The sequence below is a fragment of the Ambystoma mexicanum genome, chromosome 10, assembly GCF_040938575.1.
Source record: "Ambystoma mexicanum isolate Mex_15411 chromosome 10, UKY_AmexF1_1, whole genome shotgun sequence".
Lineage (NCBI taxonomy): Eukaryota > Metazoa > Chordata > Amphibia > Caudata > Ambystomatidae > Ambystoma > Ambystoma mexicanum.
The window spans coordinates 426,782,452-426,802,195 of record NC_090932.1 but is presented as its reverse complement, the minus strand read 5'-3'; the positions used below and the strand labels follow the sequence as shown (position 1 = coordinate 426,802,195).

The following is a 19,744-nucleotide window of genomic DNA, read 5'->3' as shown; positions in this document are numbered from 1 at the left end:
GTCTGAAAATAGACTTGGGGTTACTTGTGTTTTATGCTTTACCCTTGGCAGCCAGGTAGGTGCACCCACACATGTGAGGTACCGTTTTCATCAGGACATCTGAGGGAACGCGGGTCGGTAGGACATGTGTTGTTGGGGGCGTGTTTCGATGGGTGCGCCGAGCGAAATTTGCGGAAAATGCGTTTTTCGCCCCACATTTCGGACTTTGTGGGGGTGTCTGGGTAATAAATTCTGGGCCGATGTGCGCAAATCATACCTCTGCGGATTCCCACGGGTGTCCTCTTTTCGGAAATGCATTGGGTTCCCTGTTTTCCTTGGTGGCTTGATCACCCGAGGCCCATATCTGTATGTTGTGCCGGTCGGCAGAGCGTCTGACATTCTGGTCTGAAAACAGACTTGGGGTTACTTGTGTTTTAGGCTTTCCCCTTGGCGGCAAGGTAGGTGCACCCACACATGTTAGGTACTGTTTTCATCGGAACACCTTTGGGAACGCGGGACGGTAGGCCATGTGTTGTTGGGGGCGTGTTTCAATGGGTGCGCCGAGCGAAATGTCCAGAAAATGCGTTTTTTTCCCCACATTTTGGAATTTGCGGGGGTGTCTAGGTAATATATTCTGGGGCGATGTGCGCAAATCATACCTCTGCGGATTCCCAAGGGTGTCTTCTTTTCGGAAATGCATGGGGTTCCCTGTTTTCCTTGGTGGCTTGGACACCCGAGGCCCATATCTGTATGTTGTGTCGGTCGGCAGAGCGTCTGACATTCCGGTCTGAAAACAGACTTGGGTTACCTGTGTTTTAGGCTTTCCCCTTGGCGGCCAGGTAGGTGCACCAACTCATGTGAGGTACCGTTTGCATCGGGACACCTGTGGGAACGCGGTACGGTAGGCCATGTGTTGTTGGGGTGTGTTTCGATGGGTGCGCCGAGTGAAATTAGCGGAAAATGTGTTTTTTCCCCACATTTCAGACTTTGCGGGGGTGTCTGGGTAATAAATTCTGGAGCGATGTCTGCAAATCATACCTCTGCGGATTCCCACGGGTGTCTTCTTTTCAGAAATGCATGGGGTTCCCTGTTTATCTTGGTGGCTTGGACACCCGAGGCCCATATCTGTATGTTGTGTCGGTCGGCAGAGCGTCTGACATTCCGGTCTGAAAACAGACTTGGGGTTACTTGTGTTTTAGGCTTTCCCCTTGGCGGCCAGGTAGGTGCACCAACTCATGTGAGGTACCGTTTTCATCGGGACACCTTTGGGAACGCGGGACGGTAGGCCATGTGTTGTTGGGGGCGTGTTTCAATGGGTGCGCCGAGCGAAATGTCCAGAAAATGCGTTTTTTTCTCCACATTTTGGAATTTGCGGGGGTGTCTAGGTAATATATTCTGGGGCGATGTGCGCAAATCATACCTCTGCGGATTCCCAAGGGTGTCCTCTTTTTGGAAATGCATGGGGTTCCCTGTTTTCCTTGGTGGCTTGGACACCCGAGGCCGATATCTGTATGTTGTGCCGGTCGGCAGAGCGTCTGACATTCCGGTCTGAAAATAGACTTGGGGTTACTTGTGTTTTATGCTTTCCCCTTGGCAGCCAGGTAGGTGCACCCACACATGTGAGGTACCGTTTTCATCAGGACATCTGTGGGAACGCGGGAGAGTAGGACATGTGTTGTTGGGGGCATGTTTCGATGGGTGCGCTGAGCGAAATATGCTGAAAATGCATTTTTTTCCCCACATTTGTGACTTTGCGGGGGTGTCTGGGTAATACATTCTGGGGCGATGTGCACAAATCATACGTCTGCGGATTCCCACGGGTGTCCTCTTTTCGGAAATGCATGGGGTTCCCTGTTTTCATTGGTGGCTTGGACACCGAGGCCCATATCTGTATTTTGTGCCGGTCGGCAGAGCGTCTGAAATTCCAGTCTGAAAACAGACTTGGGGTTACTTGTGTTTTAGGCTTTCCCCTTGGCGGCCAGGTAGGTGCACCCACATATGTAAGGTACCACTTTCATCGGGACACCTGTAGGAACGTGGGACAATAGGCCTTGTGTTGTTGGGGGGGTGTTTCGATGGGTACGCTGAGCAAAATGTGCAGAAAAAGTGTTTTTTTACCACATTTCTGATTTTTGTGGGGGTGTCTGGGTAATAAATTCTGGGGCGATGTGCGCAAATCATACCTCTGCGGATTCCCACGGGTGTCCTCTTTTCGTAAATGCATTGGGTTCCCTCTTTTCCTGGGTGGCTTGATCACCCGAGGCCCATATCTGTATGTTGTGCCGGTTGGCAGAGCGTCTGAAATTCCAGTCTGAAAACAGAATTGGGGTTACTTGTGTTTTAGGCTTTCCCCTTGGCGGCCAAGTACGTGCACCCACACATGTGAGGTACCGTTTTCATCAGAATACCTGTGGGAAAGTGGCACAGTAGGCCATGTGTTGTTGAGGGTGTGTTTCAATGGGTGCGCCGAGCGAAATGTCCAGAAAATGCGTTTTTTTCCCCACATTTTGGAATTTGCGGGGGTGTCTAGGTAATATATTCTGGGGCGATGTGCGCAAATCATACCTCTGCGGATTCCCAAGGGTGTCTTCTTTTCGGAAATGCATGGGGTTCCCTGTTTTCCTTGGTGGCTTGGACACCCGAGGCCCATATCTGTATGTTGTGTCGGTCGGCAGAGCGTCTGACATTCCGGTCTGAAAACAGACTTGGGTTACCTGTGTTTTAGGCTTTCCCCTTGGCGGCCAGGTAGGTGCACCAACTCATGTGAGGTACCGTTTTCATCGGGACACCTGTGGGAACGCGGTACGGTAGGCCATGTGTTGTTGGGGTGTGTTTCGATGGGTGCGCCGAGTGAAATTAGCGGAAAATGTGTTTTTTCCCCACATTTCAGACTTTGCAGGGGTGTCTGGGTAATAAATTCTGGAGCGATGTCTGCAAATCATACCTCTGCGGATTCCCACGGGTGTCTTCTTTTCAGAAATGCATGGGGTTCCCTGTTTATCTTGGTGGCTTGGACACCCGAGGCCCATATCTGTATGTTGTGTCGGTCGGCAGAGCGTCTGACATTCCGGTCTGAAAACAGACTTGGGGTTACTTGTGTTTTAGGCTTTCCCCTTGGCGGCCAGGTAGGTGCACCAACTCATGTGAGGTACCGTTTTCATCGGGACACCTTTGGGAACGCGGGACGGTAGGCCATGTGTTGTTGGGGGCGTGTTTCAATGGGTGCGCCGAGCGAAATGTCCAGAAAATGCGTTTTTTTCTCCACATTTTGGAATTTGCGGGGGTGTCTAGGTAATATATTCTGGGGCGATGTGCGCAAATCATACCTCTGCGGATTCCCAAGGGTGTCCTCTTTTTGGAAATGCATGGGGTTCCCTGTTTTCCTTGGTGGCTTGGACACCCGAGGCCGATATCTGTATGTTGTGCCGGTCGGCAGAGCGTCTGACATTCCGGTCTGAAAATAGACTTGGGGTTACTTGTGTTTTATGCTTTCCCCTTGGCAGCCAGGTAGGTGCACCCACACATGTGAGGTACCGTTTTCATCAGGACATCTGTGGGAACGCGGGAGAGTAGGACATGTGTTGTTGGGGGCATGTTTCGATGGGTGCGCTGAGCGAAATATGCTGAAAATGCATTTTTTTCCCCACATTTGTGACTTTGCGGGGGTGTCTGGGTAATACATTCTGGGGCGATGTGCACAAATCATACGTCTGCGGATTCCCACGGGTGTCCTCTTTTCGGAAATGCATGGGGTTCCCTGTTTTCATTGGTGGCTTGGACACCGAGGCCCATATCTGTATTTTGTGCCGGTCGGCAGAGCGTCTGAAATTCCAGTCTGAAAACAGACTTGGGGTTACTTGTGTTTTAGGCTTTCCCCTTGGCGGCCAGGTAGGTGCACCCACATATGTAAGGTACCACTTTCATCGGGACACCTGTAGGAACGTGGGACAATAGGCCTTGTGTTGTTGGGGGGGTGTTTCGATGGGTACGCTGAGCAAAATGTGCAGAAAAAGTGTTTTTTTACCACATTTCTGATTTTTGTGGGGGTGTCTGGGTAATAAATTCTGGGGCGATGTGCGCAAATCATACCTCTGCGGATTCCCACGGGTGTCCTCTTTTCGTAAATGCATTGGGTTCCCTCTTTTCCTGGGTGGCTTGATCACCCGAGGCCCATATCTGTATGTTGTGCCGGTTGGCAGAGCGTCTGAAATTCCAGTCTGAAAACAGAATTGGGGTTACTTGTGTTTTAGGCTTTCCCCTTGGCGGCCAAGTACGTGCACCCACACATGTGAGGTACCGTTTTCATCAGAATACCTGTGGGAAAGTGGCACAGTAGGCCATGTGTTGTTGAGGGTGTGTTTCGATGGGTGTGCCGAGCGAAATGTGCAGAAAATGTGTTTTTTTCCCACATTTCGGACTTTGCGGGGGTGTCTGGGTAATAAATTCTGGAGCGATGTGCGCAAATCATACCTCTGCGGATTCCCACGGGTGTCCTCTTTTCGGAAATGCATTGGGTTCCCTGTTTTCCTTGGTGGCTTGGACACCCGAGGCCCATATCTGTATGTTGTGCCGGTCGGCAGAGCGTCTTACATTCTTTTCTGAAAACAGACTTTGTGTTACTTGTGTTTAAGGCTTTCCCCTTGCCGGCCAGGTAGGTGCACCCACACATGTGAGGTACCATTTTCATTGGGACACCAGTGGGAATGCGGGACGGTAGGCCATGTGTTGTTGGGGGCGTGTTTCGATGGGTGCGCCGAGCGAAATGTGCGGAAAATGCGTTTTTTTTCCCACATTTGGGACATTGCTGGGGTGTCTGGATAATAAAGTCTGGGGCGATGTGCGCAAATCATACCTCTGCGGATTCCCACAGGTGTCCTCTTTTCGGAAATGCATGGGGTTCCTGTTTTCCTTGGTGGCTTGGACACCCGAGGCCCATATCTGTATTTTGTGCCGGTCGGCAGAGCGTCTTACATTCCGGTCTGAAAACAGACTTGGGGTTACTTGTGTTTTAGGCTTTCCCCTTGGCGGCCAGGTTGGTGCACCCACACATGTGAGGTACCATTTTCATCGGGACACCTGTGGGAATGCGGGAGAGTAGGCCATGTGTTGTTGGGGGCATGTTTCGATGGGTGCGCCGAGCAAAATGTGCGGAAAATGCATTTTTTTCCCCACATTTCTGACTTTGCGGGGGTGTCTGGGTAATACATTCTGGGGCGATGTGCGCAAATCATACCTCTGCGGATTCCCACAGGTGTCCATTTTTTCGGAAATACGTGGGGTTCCCTGTTTTCCTTGGTGGCTTGGACACCCGAGGCCCATATCTGTATGTTGTGCCGGTCGGCAGAGCGTCTGAAATTCCGGTCTGAAAACAGACTTGATGTTACTTGTGTTTTAGGCTTTCGTCTTGGCGGCCAGGTAGGTGAACCTACACATGGGAGGTACCGTTTTCATTGGGACACCTGTTGGAACGCGGGACGGTAGGCCATGTGTTGTGTTTGTGTGGTTTTCATAACGTTTTGACCCATTTGCTGTTGCCCTTTGTCTCACAACCCTTTCATTTCCCAAATGTGACCTACATTTAGTCGCTGCTTTAGCCACCATACACTTTTGTAACCTGCACAAGTCACCTACCCTTGAAAAGGTCTGCCTGTGCTCTTTCAGAAAATGTATGCTTGCTGTTCCTCACCACATTGGTTTTCCCAATTTACACATGCTAAGTGCGTCTGTTCAGGCCGTGAGCGTAAAACTCCTGTGTACCATGGCTCAGTATTTGGCTTGTGGTATTGCTTGTTTTGTAAAACACTACAAAAAATGTGTGCTCTCCTAACTGTAAGAGTCGCGGGAATGTAGCAGAGCATTGCTTTTCTCAAAATTCATAGAAGCCATTGCCGTACCAAGCCAACCATGTCCAACACATACCTTTTTTTTCGGTCATTTTCCCGCTTTTCCCCCAATCTATGGCAGTTTCCCCTACCTAGTTGTTGCCTGACCTATGCAAATCACCCCTTGCTAAACTTGAAATTTTGTCCACTTTTCAGAAATATATGCCTTTCTGTCCTCGAATCCGGCTTTCCTACCCTTTTCTTCCATTCCGTCCATGCATGTCCAATTGGCAAAAATTGCCAAAATCGCCTACCTCTCACAAAACGGTTGATTACCACATCAAAATAATTTTCTTTTGTTTCCACTCAACCTGTTCCTGAAAGCCAGGAAATTGGGGAACTCAGCACAGCAAACCATTCGTTCCTAGCTCTTACAAGGAAAAAACCACAGGCTTCTTTGTACATCATTTTATTGGCATTTTTTGAAAAAAACCACATTTTCCCCCTTTTTGCTTATTTTCTCTCACCCCCATACAGCAACCTAGGATTCCTGGGTGGCGTTACAACCGCCTACATGTGGGAAAAAAAGGAGCTGAGATATCTCATGTAACAAAAAAGTTACAAGCCATTGATTGGCCACATACCGAAATCACCAAAAAAGGCACTGGCACTGGGGGGAAATACCCATGCAGTTAAGGGGTTAAACTAAAAACATATTTAAACCAGATGTAAATTACATTAATAACGTTATCTATGTTAATCGATGTGAATACGCCTTTCTTTATCTCTTCAATTCATGAATATCTGTTTTTTTCGCTTTCTCCTTTCTTTTATTATCAATCTCAATTAACTTCTTTTTTCACCATATAATATTTGATTAACACTGATTCATACTTTCTAGCCACAGTAATTATTTGCCTTTTTATTGTCATTGAGATTATTTATTTGTAATTTGTACTTTCAATATAATAAAAATCCAATGTACTTAAAAGAAAGAAATGTAATGGGATCTTGAAAAATTGCATGCAAACTCACATTGGGTCTCACCAAAGTGAAAACCATGCCCTAGGCTGGGTAGCCAGTGTTATTCCAATCAAGCGGCTAAACAATTTAACTGCAAGGATTGCCCTGATCAGATCTTCTTTCTTTCAGAATTAGGAATGTTTTCACCCTGTCCCGTTTGAAACACTGCCACATGAGGCAATGGCCAAATATTTTGCCAGTCTGATGTGGCTCATACTGCTAATCGCAATTTGTGGATGAAGGGTACATTTTAATATTGATTACTGGCAAAGCTTTTCATTGCAGGTAATTGGTGGCTAGGTCAAACAATCCTAAAGTGGGCACAGTTATTACAAAGTTTGTGACTTTTAAATCTTTAGTGACTTTGCATAAGGTAAGTGCTGTTGAAATGAGGTGTGCGATTATGCTCACTACTCGATTTTCTCTATTTTAAACAAGTAGGTCAATTTAAGCATTTGTGCTGATGGCATCCTCCACTGTCACAACAAAACGCCTTTAAGTACGTTCTAAAACGATTCCACTAAGTAGAAAAATCTGGAGACATTCACTAACCTCATGTCTGCCTCATTCTCACCATTTTTGGATTTCCGGTGCATACCTTAAACTCAAACTCACAGAAAATATCCCTGCTCCTCATTAATATCACTGAATTCCCCCACAGCCAAAGATGACTGGCAGCAAAGACATTTCCAAGATTCACCCGTCAGTTGATGCCATGCTTCCTTCAGTGGACTCAATGTTTTATAACACCATCCACCATTCCTTCATTCATGCAGTTCTGTCTGAGAAAAGACATGCTACCAAATACCTATACTGCACAAGATTAAAAATACCTAGGCTGTGCCAGCTAAATGCTAGAAATGCCTTGAGCACTTTCTTCAACACATCTCAGCCGTGATGAAAATCCTGTATCGTGCCCTACAAGCCGACATCCTTTCCATGTCATGCTGCATCACCATGTAAGTGGTGATGATGAACTCACCAAAACCCCTGTCACAGACGTATAGAAGCTTTTTGGCTGAATTAGACTACACAACAGAAGGATCCACTCCATCACTAAACTGGAATTCCAAAACTAGAAACAAGCCAAAACGCTACTAAATCTTTACTCCCAGATGGTAGAATGGAAGTCTAAACCTGCAGCCCGCAATGTGTTTTGGACTCCAACGCCCATTATCATTGATTATGCTGGTTAGGGGTGATGGGAAGTGCAGTCCAAAACACATGTCCCAGTCTGTATAACCTCCTTCTCTTTCAAACTGAAAGTTATCCCTTCTCTGCTGCAATTCAGACGGGACCTCAAGAGCTTTTTCTTTGAGAAAATGCACAAAAACTCTAGCTTAATAGTCAAGTCACTCTCCATTTAAGAACTTGTCAAACTAATATATTCTCCTTAGTAAGGTGTTCTGCATGTTTACCCTTATTGCCTTACAAACTAACCCTTTATCAGAACGTATTAGTACCATACATGTTATCGCCTTCCTTACTATCTGAAGGTCTCAGCTACTTCCCAACTCTATATGCATGCTTGTTAAATGCCTAAAATCAAGGACAAATTCAAAAGCAGGGTGGCTAAGAATCTGAGACTTGAAGATCACATGAGTACCATTGTGTGAATGCAGTCAGTGATGGCTTAAACTTTAGCCCGAGCTGTGGTTCTTGGCGGGGTGGAGAAAATATTGATCTATGCAAACATTGCACAGCCATGACCATGGACAAAGACAACTTAGTTTCAAGGAGCTTGTGTAGGCAGAGGGGTTACATTCCCTGTGGAGTGCCTTTATCTCAAATCTTATTTTGCAGAGAACATTCTAGTAACTTGGCTGTGGCTAAGAACACACACTAGCTTGGGATAATGGAACTGACGTTCTTGAATCGTCAGTGTTATGAAACCTCAGTACATATACCTGCTCCTGATATGAAACATAGTAAGACAATTATATTATGCTCATGATATTTGTGTTGTTCTTCACAAATATGATGTCATAATTTGAACTTTAAAGTAACATGCTAGCTAATTGCTGAGCCTGCCAGACAATGTAGCCCTCAAGTGATCAGATTTCCTTGCAATTTGAAGAAAATTCAATGATGATTTAAACTCGGCAGAATCAAGGTATTGTCAATGATATTGTCCAGGATATATTTAAAAGTTGATGTGAATGCCATTCATGACTAGTTAGTAGGGGCCAATTATTTGATAATTTCGCTGTTAAAATGAATTTATTTGAGCTCCTAAAGAGTAAATGAATATGGCACAACAAGAGTCAAAAATTGAGAATGGGAGGGAAACGAGTTGGAAGAAGGAGTGAGCAGTTGACCCTAGAGGGAGAGGCAGGTTAATACTGAGCTTAAGGGCTAGCAGAGAAAATAAGGAAACATGTGGGGATGAGGAACTGTTAACAAATGAGGAGGATAAGAACACAGAGAACAGTGTATTTCAACCGACTGGAATGTTAAAATATAAAAAGTGGTAAGAAAAACACAGTTTTAAATATGTACATACACTCTTTGGTAACTGAATGACTGTATACATTTTTCTATTACCCTCTATGACCATAAAATGTCTTATGCAATCACGCACAACTCTCAATAGGCCGAAAGAATTCCCAGTATATCCTGAACAGCGTCAGGTCATAGCTTTTGAATAGGAATGCGTGCTGTCACTTGTTTCTATAAGGCATGAAGATTGTTCTGTGAGTGCTCAAAAAACATGAAGTCCTAGGAGGAAAAATGCAAATATTGTTAGTGAGCTACAGTTTTAAGGCAATATGTATCATTGCATTAAAATATGCTTAAAATCCAACACTCATTGCTGTTGCAAAAATATTGACAATGTACGCAGAAAAGACATTAGGGGTCGTTACGAGTTTGGCAGCGCAGTACAATTTTGGGCAAAATTCTGTTACCAACCCCTTTTTTGGCATTAATGACATTACTGCTAGTTTATCTGGACCACCAAATTCTGCACTTATGTAACCCGTAGATGGAGGTAAATCCTCCACCATGGAGGCACTTGTAATCGGGCAGCAATTCCACCCGACAGAGCATTGCTAATGAATTTTGGTGGTGATTTCAAGAAAAAACCCTGTGGGAATACTGCCAAACTCGGAAGGACCGCGCATTGAAATAGGAAATATACAGTTTCAGCTCGGAAAAAAGGAAGCCATGAAATGTAAAATGCATAATATTATCGTAGATGTGGATCAAACATGAAATATTACACTTTTTAAAATGTTTTTAATTTACTTGTATATAATCAAAAAGAAACAGATTTTTACAAGAGCGAGCGATTTCCACTCAACACAATTCGCGATGATCTCACAGACGAGACGACAGTTTGTAAATTTGTGGTATGTCCCACAGTCTTTGTTGATTACGTAGGCGAGGACCCGAAGTCCATGTTCGATTTTGTCCTTTCCATTGCCAGGTTCAGAAGTCTTGCAGTTGCCGTGTGCCATTGAGTCTTTTCGCCTGTAATAAGGCGATTTCACCAGATAGTTTCATTGCCAGCAAAAGAGGTGACCGTCAGAGGACTGAAATAGGCCATCCTGGCTTGGTGCAGGGCAGGGCAGAACATCAGCAGGTGTCTTATCGATTCAATCTCTTCAGAGTTTTGACAGAGTCTGCAAGTTTTTTCTTTTGAGCCGGCTCTGATCGCTAGAATTTCTTGTGTCGGTAGAACGTTAAGACGGGCTTTCAAAAAGGTTCTCATCAATGATTTGCTGGGGTATCTTTTACAGTATACCATTGGTTCTTTCAGTTTGTTTATGCTCGTTGGAAGATGGGATAATAGTTTATTAGATGTTGCTTTTTCAATAGTATTAATCCAGTCCCAACATTCCAGTTTTGTTTTTATCCTTTTCGGGTTGTTCTTCAGTTCTTCTTCGGTACAGGCGATTGTCTCGAGCTTTAGTTTTTGATCCGCGGTCCACAGATTCATTGAGTGGTTGTTGCCTTTTTCAATTTCTTCAGCTATCATATGATAGATTTCCAGACTCTCAGGATGGATGAGTTTCCTATATAGCTGTAGAGTACTGTGGTCCACCACTGCTTTCAGGGATACGAGACCGAGTTCTCGTCTTATCGGTGCTACCGCTGTGGAGTTAATTAGGCCCAGCACCGCTATCCAGATGAAACCCTGCCAAAGTTGTGGAGGGATTGAAGATGTTGCATCCATGCCGTAAATCAGTGAGGGGATAATCTTGGCCTTGTAGAAACTGATCACCGGTTGGAGTGAAAATTTGCCATATTTTCGGTCAACTGCTCTGTTATGAGGCTAGATTCTTTGCCTTAGACCACAGAAAAGCTTGCATGTTGCGGGATTTCTTAGTGCTATCAAGTTGGACTCCAAGATATTTAAATGAGTCAACCACTTCGATTATTGTCTCATTGAGGTGCCATTGAAAGCGATCTTTCTTTTTGCTTCCTGGTTTTTGCAAGATCATTATTTTTGTTTTTGATTTATTTATCCCCAGATTGTTTTCGTTAATGTAGGATGAGAGGTTGTCGAGTTGACGTTGCAGACCGACCTGAGTGAGGTCAAGTAATTTCAGGTCGTCCGCATACAGAAGTCTCGGGACCCTTGTGGAGCCTATTTTTGGTGGAAATGACCTGATCTTACTTTGGCTGTCTTTGAAATCTCCGAGAAAACAGGGCTGGTGCCGAGGGCAACCTTGCTTCACTTCACGAAAGGTCGATATAGAGTTCGAAATTAAACCTTGATTGTTTAGACTGACTTTTATGCTGGTGTTGGTATGGAGACAGATTATGGGTTCCAAAATGCTTTCTGGACACTGCCTTCTCCTAAGTTTGGACCACAGTTTCGGTCTATCCACTCTGTCGAAAGCTTGGGACAGATCGACAAATGCTAGAAAAATCTGAGGTGCTCCTGTCAAAACTCTTTCCTTAAACAGATTCAAGCACATTATGTTGCCACTGGTGCTCGCATTTTTCTGGAATCATGTTTGCAGGGGATCGGAGCACATAGAAGTGAGAGCCCATTTCCGGAAATGTGACAGAAGGATGGAAGCAAAAACCTTTCCGATGACGTCAAGAAGGGCTATTGGCCGATAGTTCAAGGGATCTTCTCTGGCTCCTTTTTTGAAAATCGGAAAGATCACGGCTTTCGTCCATGAGTCTGGAATCATTCTTCTTTCTCTACAAACTTTGAAAATTGAACTGATGAGATTTGACCACTCGTCCGGGTGTTGTTTTAAATCACAGTTCGCCAGCCCGTCGCGCCTGGGTGCTCTTGACGACTTCAGTTTCCTGATTATGGATTTGATATCACCGATGTCAGTCTGGTCCACCCACACAGGGTCCTTTGGTCGCATGATTTCATCTTCGTTGCCTTCTGCTGATTCAAACAGATTCAGAAAATGTGTGGGCCATTTTTCTTCGGAAACTGGATTAATCATGTGTGAATTTGGGAGCCTATTTGGTTTGTTGATAAGCGACCAAAAGTCACGGGTTTTTTTGTTGGAGAGAACCTTCAGCATCTCTTCGGCATCCGATTGGTATAGGAGGGATCTTGAGTTTCTCAACCATTGCTTGTAGTTTCTTGTTTCTACTTTCAGAATGTCCCAATGGGTTGCTAGATTCAGAGTTACTGCCTCCCTTTTTATTTATCTTAGAAGTTTGCGTTTGGTAACCAAAGTCGCATTATACTCATGGGTGTGCTGATTACTTTGGTTGTTGAGGTTCTTCTTGGGTTTTTCGAATGCAAGAAGAAGTGGAATATAGCTCGATCTGGCCAAACCGTTTTGCGATGCGGGGTCAGACATTAAGCTGGTAAATGGATCTGTAAGCTTGCAAACATCTGAAGCAATCATGCGGAGGCGAGTTTGTCTCAATTGATGGTGGTGCACAGAATTTCAAATTTCTCCCTTTGTTTCTGCATGTAATATTTAGTAAGTTATGATCACTGTACTTCGTTTTAACAACGTTGAATGAGACTATGTTGAAATATACAGGTTCGGAGACAAAGATGTAGTCAAGAGTGGCTGAAGACATGCCATGTTCCCAAGTTGGTATCAAGGCATCCGAATCTGTTGCAGTGGCGGAATTGAAAAGATTTCGGGATTTCATAATTGCGCTCCACGCCAGTCCTCTATTTAAAGCAGAAGAGTTAATAGCTTGTTTTCTTTCAGGCGATCTAGATATTATGCAATTCGCGTTGAGGTCCCCGCAGATCAAAATGTTTGAGGATTTGTATTTGATAGCGATTTCATCGATGGTATTGGTCACTTTCTCGCACATGTTTATTATTGAGGTCTTTTGAGGGTTCCAGTAAACGTTTATAATCGCTACCGAGTCCTGTGTTCTGAGCTTGGTCGTTTGAGTTTCAGGGTTCCACGTGGTCATAACGGCCAGAATTTCGTAGCTGCGCGTTATGACCTTTGTGATGGAAATCCCGGATCCTATGCGGGTAGCTGTTAATAAACCCGACGAGGGTCGACCCAAGGGCCCTTTGAAGGCCGGAGATATTTCAATGCAAAACCCATCGAGGGCCGGTTTTTCACTCAACCACGTTTCTTGAAGGCATAGAATGTCATAGGAGCTCAGATCCTGGCTGTCGGACTTGGTAAGATGAACATGACCTCTAGTGTTCCATGATGCTATACTTAAAGTTTCTTTCAAGGGTATTCGCTGAGACGATTGGGATGCGAGTGGCGCCGACTTTGCATCCCCAGATGGTTGCTATCTCTTCACCCCCGAGGTTAAGACACTATGAAACCAGTTCCATTTATCTTTCTTAGTTGGATTTTCGAGATGAATCGGGGTCTTCTTTGTAGTTTTTCTTGAGGTCCTGTCATTGAACGGGGATGCTCCTCGATCTTGATTGTGGGTACGGGGAGTTGTAAGGTGTCCTTGGTACCATTCAGAGTCATATTTTTGTCTGAGGTCTTCTCTATGCTCCACTCTCTCGTCGGTCTTTGTAAAATGTCTCAGGCGGACAGTTGCAGAGAGTCCGTCTGATGATGAGCCATTGGTCCTCGAGCTCTTATTTGATAAAGGCGTTGGACTTCTTCCTCTTCTCGCTGTTCTATACAGGTCTTCTGTTTGTGATTTAAATCTGTAATTTTTTTTATTAGGGGATTTTCTGTGTACAAATTAATCCATCTGAATCCATTGCCAAAATTCTCAATTTTGAGTTTAGATGGAATTGGAGAAGCTTGGTGTCAGGAAATGTTAGCAATAAGTATAAATATATACAAATAAATGTGAGAAATTTAGTTCACACCAGTGATAAGGAAAATGACTGTATCCTTCACAATTAAAACAAGCATTGGCTAGTGCCAACAGTTTAGATTTTTGTGTAGGCACATGGAAGCATTTGCCAGGCACTGCAGTAGGCGTATTAATTTGACATCAATGGTAGCAGCTGCAAAATGGTGTGAGTGACTACCTGGCATGTAATAGCAGTGCCTGGCAAATGCCTAATAGAAGTGACAACTGTTGCTTTTCCAATACTTGTTTTTAAGAGGACTTCATTGAAGGACATGAATAGTGCTTATAAATTGAGTGGCTGAAGGCAGACATTTTTATTACACCAGTAGAGCATTGTGAGGGGGATAGCTCAGGGGCAACACATTTGTCTTGGAAGCAAGACAGCACAGCGCAACACAATTTTGAATCCCGATCCCATGCTTAAAAACCAATCTCTGGTATTAAGTTTGTTATAAAAGAACAATTTTAATGTACACCTCCAATTAAATCATTTACTAGCAGGACTTTGAGCACAACGTTTGATGGTAAGGCTTGAAAAAGCAAGCAAGCTAAGGCAAGCCTGAGAACCCATGAGTATGTGGGTGGGACTGGCCATACAGATTACCATGGCCATGGGCAGTCAAGGGGTGGGTAAATTAAAAAAAACAACACCTACAAACTATGTGTCCTTCCTCATATGCCATTTCTCCCTAGCTATACTCTAATCACCTAATAGCCAAAACTAAAAAGAGTGTTCCCTGATGGCCTCCTCATAGTAATAGTGCTAACAGTAGAACAGGTGGCATGTTTTAGAAGTCAACACATACCAGGCTCAGGTGTATTAATTGTGGCAGCATTCCAATGGAATACTGCTAATGGCTAATGGTAAATACCACTTGGTCACAGGTTGCAGTACACCCTTAAACAAACACCAATTTTTGACATCCGTAGAGGTGGAGGTAAAAATTGGAAAATGCCCACAATGATTTGAAACAACTGCAGACAGGGATTTGCTATTGATAAAGGGAAAACCACTTTTAACGGGAAAACAATGGTGTGGAAAGTGGGGCAACTCTGATGCCCAGATACTTACCACATTTCCCATGTTATTCATGAAACTGTTAGATATGATCATTTCGTGCATCAAAAGAAATTGGAGCAAAGCAGTATGATCTGCTACTATAGATAATCAATTTTTCTTCTAAAGATGAGGATGAACATGGATTCTTTTCAATTACAATACATGTAGATTGACTGATATACTGGTGTCAGCATTTCACTGAATCCACACACATTACTGCCATAAAATTAGGATTTCTGTAACTGGACAGATTTACTGTATTTGTTCTGGTGATAATCTGGAAAACAATCCACCCAAGCCATAATGGGGCCCTGAATATGATGGTCCTTCACAGTGACTACTTAACTGCTTCTACTTAGTACTTACATACTTGAAGCTAAAATGTTATTTCTATGAGTTAGAGCAGACATTCGTATTATTCAAAATAAAAACAAAATGGTTACACTGTTGTCTGACACCTCCACATAACTTCATACATGTTTGTGCCTTGGCTGCTTCAACACAATTACCCTAAGTGCATGGGAGGGGCAATTAACAGAGACCAAAGACTGATTAGATTGCTGACAGTTGTGATGAATCAAGGGAGTTTGTCCCTTCTCCCCAGGAGGGAGCCCCCCTGTGCGGGTAGGGAGGTGAGCCCTCTCCACAACACCCTCCCTAGGGGTCAAAGCAAGTGGGACCTCACTGGGGGAGACTCCCCCTTTGGGGACAAGGACTCCTGTTCCTGTGAGGAAATCCCTAAGAAACCTTCTACTAATACATCTTCACGCATAATGCTGAGACTGCTCTGCCTAACTTGAAGCTCAAGCTGCCAGTGAGCAAGAAACCAGAGAATTTGCATGGAAAGCAAAGTGAAAGGAAAACAGCCGTGAATTCACGGGAAGCAATTCTGGCGTACCAGAGAGAAGGTGCCAGCCAAAACATAAACCTGGTGACGTTGCCCATTAATATGGCAGGTAAAGGGGGAAATGGAGGACCGGGAGGCGGGCCAAAATTTATGATTGAAATGTTCATACTCATCCCAGTCGAGATAAAATATTCATATTGAATGAAGTGAAAGAGAATCATGATTGGAATGCTCATACTCGTCACCGTCAAGATAAAGCATTAATCATGAGTGAAGTGAAAGAGAAACATTATTGGAATGTTTATACTCGTCCCGGTCGAGATAAAGTTTTACTATTAAAGGAAGGGAAAGATAATCCTTATTGGAATACTCGTACTTGTCCTAGTCGAAATATGACATTGATGTTGCATGAAGTATAAGGGAATCATTATTGGAACGCTTATACTCATCCCAGTTGAGATAAACTGTTGAGATTGAAGTGAAAACAAATCATTATTGGAACACTCATACTGATTGCAATTGGAATAAGTCATTGGCCCTCATTACGACCCTGGCGGAGTGGGTTTACGCCAGCGTTATTCGCGGCGGACCCGTCCGCCCTACTACGAGTTCCCGTAGCGCCATGGAGCCTTTCTCCGCCTGGTTTTTCCGGGCGGAGAAATCCATGGCGCTACGGGACCTTGTTGTTAATTACGCCACCGTATTTTACGGTGGCATAATTAACTCCTTCCCCACTCCCATTATACCCTATGGGGCAAAAATGGGAATGGGGAAGGGTAAAATGGGGGATGGGGATTTACCGCCCCGCCAAGGTCGGCATGGGGCGGAAAATCCGCCAACCCCCATGGCGCTATCGGCAGCTTTCCGCCGTGCTCCGCGGTGCATTTAGCACCGCGATTTCCGCCAGGGTCGTAATGAGGGCCATTGAGATTTAATGAAGTGAAAGGGAATCATAATTGGAACACTTATTGTAGTATTATGCATTTTGCTTTGGATATGGGATGGGGCCTTGTGAACATATCAATTTTAAGTCCTGGGCAGCACTCTTTACCCTCTACATCTTCTCCTTCGGTTACCTCATCTCCTTTTCTGGGTTTTCCTGTCAGTTATTTCATGATGACTGTGATGCCTTTGTCTCCTTTATTGCATTGCTCCTCTGGGATCTTGAGTGTCTCTCACCAATTGCAACTTGATAACTCTTCACTCTTCAACTCCTCTAAGCCCAAAGTCTTTTATCTTCCGGCACAGAAGGCCAAATCCTAATCCGCTTGCCAATATCCTGGTCCCATGACTTCCTTATGCCCTCCCAAGGCTTGCAAGTGAGAGGTGCTCTTTGACAGTGTTGGCTTAGGGATACCAGCGGTCAGGGGGTTACTACAAGCATACCCGTTCAGCTCCCAGGGTCCAACAACCCTCCCCCAGTAACAAACGGAGGACTCAGCCAGGGGCAAGTTAGAACTGTCGTTTATTACACAAACCAACAGGGATCATACAGGACATTCAAAAATTCCCTGAATCATGCTCCCGAGCCTGTGTTGGGCCATTTGTTGCCCCCCTGCATCACAACATGGGCCCTTTCCTTTAAAACCTAACAGTCCATCTGGGTGGGTGATCGGAGTGGTATCCCTTATGGATAGCACCTATAGATTTTGGTTGATTGGACCTCGCATGTCAGGTGACTGGCATGCCCCTTCCCCAAGAATCTATTACATTGTTGCAGGGTCGCAGGTTTACCATTGGCCCTTGCCCTCTGCCATCCACCCCTAGGTTTCTGCTCCCTGATTGGCTGGAGCTGGTCTCCCCAGGCTTGGGACCCAGCTCTGTTCTCAGTGCTTTGTGCATCTTCTCAAGGTGATGAGAATGACTTTGTGTTCCCAATGGAACTGTTAGCAGTACCACTTTTGCCTGTGAGAGTGTCAGCGTTGCAATGTTGTTAACGATTCCTTGTTTCACTTCATGTATGTTTTTCTGAGAATTGTTCGTCTTCCCACCATGGGTGAATGACCATTGTCTAGCTCGGCTACATCACGTGGTTGTGGACCACAAAATCAAGCTCTTCTGGTTCTGCAATTTATGAGGATTTATTCAGGTTTTTCTGCAAATGGCCCCTTGTCGTTTTAGGTTTGGAATGTTCTGTTTGTCTCTGACCTTGCCTGCAGCCCTGGCCTGCTCTTCTGTGCAGCCTGGTTCTGCTTTCCCTCGTCTCTCGTCCTGCGGCTTGTGGCCTCATGTAATTTCCCTCAAAATGATACTATGATTTCTACTTATCTATACTGTGCTATGTTTCCCATAGGTTAGTCGTATTTGGTCCTTTGAGGCTCCTTATGTGATCCTGTAGTTCCATAGGGTTAGTTGCAAAAAGCATCAGCAAGCTTGCTCTGCATTTCTTTGTTTGCCTTATGTTCAGTGTTTCTGCATTTGGCTAATGAGATCTCCTCTATCTACAGAACTGTGTAAGCATGTTCTTTGTGTGTTCACGTGTATGTTTGTGTAACTTTGTGCATGGCTGCCAGTGTACTTCGTGACTAAGGTGGCTATGTTGTGGTGTCACTAATGACATCAGTATATTGGTTTCTCTCCATTAGTCAACGTCATCCATCGAGGCATTTGGGTCCATGACCAGTGTTGAAGCACCTGTATCCATAAAGACATTGATTGGATACGTTTTGAATTGCTGTCTAAGAGAATATCTGTCAACATCTGTAGATGTCACTCACCCTGCTAGGGGCTGTCCGAATAGTGAGTGGCTTTGTGCGTTTTTTAACTCTTCCGACCATCATGTTTATGGGAGTGAGGTTGGGCATTCCAGGGACCCTCTCTTCAACAGCAATTCAAAGGCCAACTGTTCATCACCTCTCCTGCCACTGCTGGAGGGCTAAACCTGATGAACATCAGGAAGATCTGTTCTCTCCTCACTCACCATTGTGCAAAAACCCTTTTCTTCACTTTGGAAGTTAGTTGACTTAACTACTGTTCAATCCTCCTCATGGGCCTGCCCTCACTGCTTCCATGCCAGTTGGCTACCTATGCAGAATGGCTACTGGACAAATGTCTATGAATGCTCTTCAAATCTTGCCATGGGCTGGGCCCCCACCTGGCTGTTTCTGCCTCTCACAACGTTTCCCACCTTGCTACCTTTATCCTAGCAGTCTTCCAAATCTCTCTGTTTATCAATCACCCTGCAATTTATTCAGCTTCTTCTTCCTCTTCCTCCATGACCCTTCGCTGGAACTCCTGATCCCCTCAAATCAAAAACAACACGATTGCTGCCTGGTGAATTTTTTAATTTGAGGGCATACATTTTTGGCACAAATTTACAAAAACGACCAACAGCCTTAGGAGGATAGCTCAGCGGCAACATGCTCGCCTTGGAAGCAAGACGAGATGGAGCACCACAGGTTCGATCCCCAGGTCCGTGCTTAGAAACCTCTTGATATTAAGCGTGTTATAAATAATCTATCATATCAAGTGTAGCAACGTAATAACACTTATGATGCTTGCGCCATCATAGATAGATGCCCAATATGAATCTCATGCCACAGTAAAACAATGCTAGAATGGCTGCATCAAAAAATGATACAGCAAGCATGATAAGTTGTATTAAATGGCAAGACTGTCATTTTTGGTGCAGCCAGTCTAGCCAGTTCTTACTGTGTCATGAAATGTGTTACTTGGCATCTATGACAGAGTATCGCAGATGGCCAGTAAAACATGTCATGCAACAGTAAGAAATGGTTAGAATGGCTACACCAACATGCCAGTCTAGCCACATAGTTACACTTA

At 44.7% G+C, this 19,744-nt stretch overlaps 1 protein-coding gene across 1 annotated transcript in view; it reads right to left on the bottom strand.

Annotated features, from left to right (window-relative positions):
* Window positions 1-6,254: 6,254 nt before the first annotated feature.
* Window positions 6,255-19,744, bottom strand: part of LOC138491470 (phospholipid scramblase 2-like) — a 393,847-nt gene continuing 380,357 nt past the window's right edge. The window contains exon 10 of the mRNA XM_069617985.1: window positions 6,255-9,542. Within this exon, the coding sequence (XP_069474086.1) occupies window positions 9,495-9,542 (48 nt within the window). The 3' untranslated portion in view covers window positions 6,255-9,494. The remainder of the gene's footprint in view (window positions 9,543-19,744) is intronic.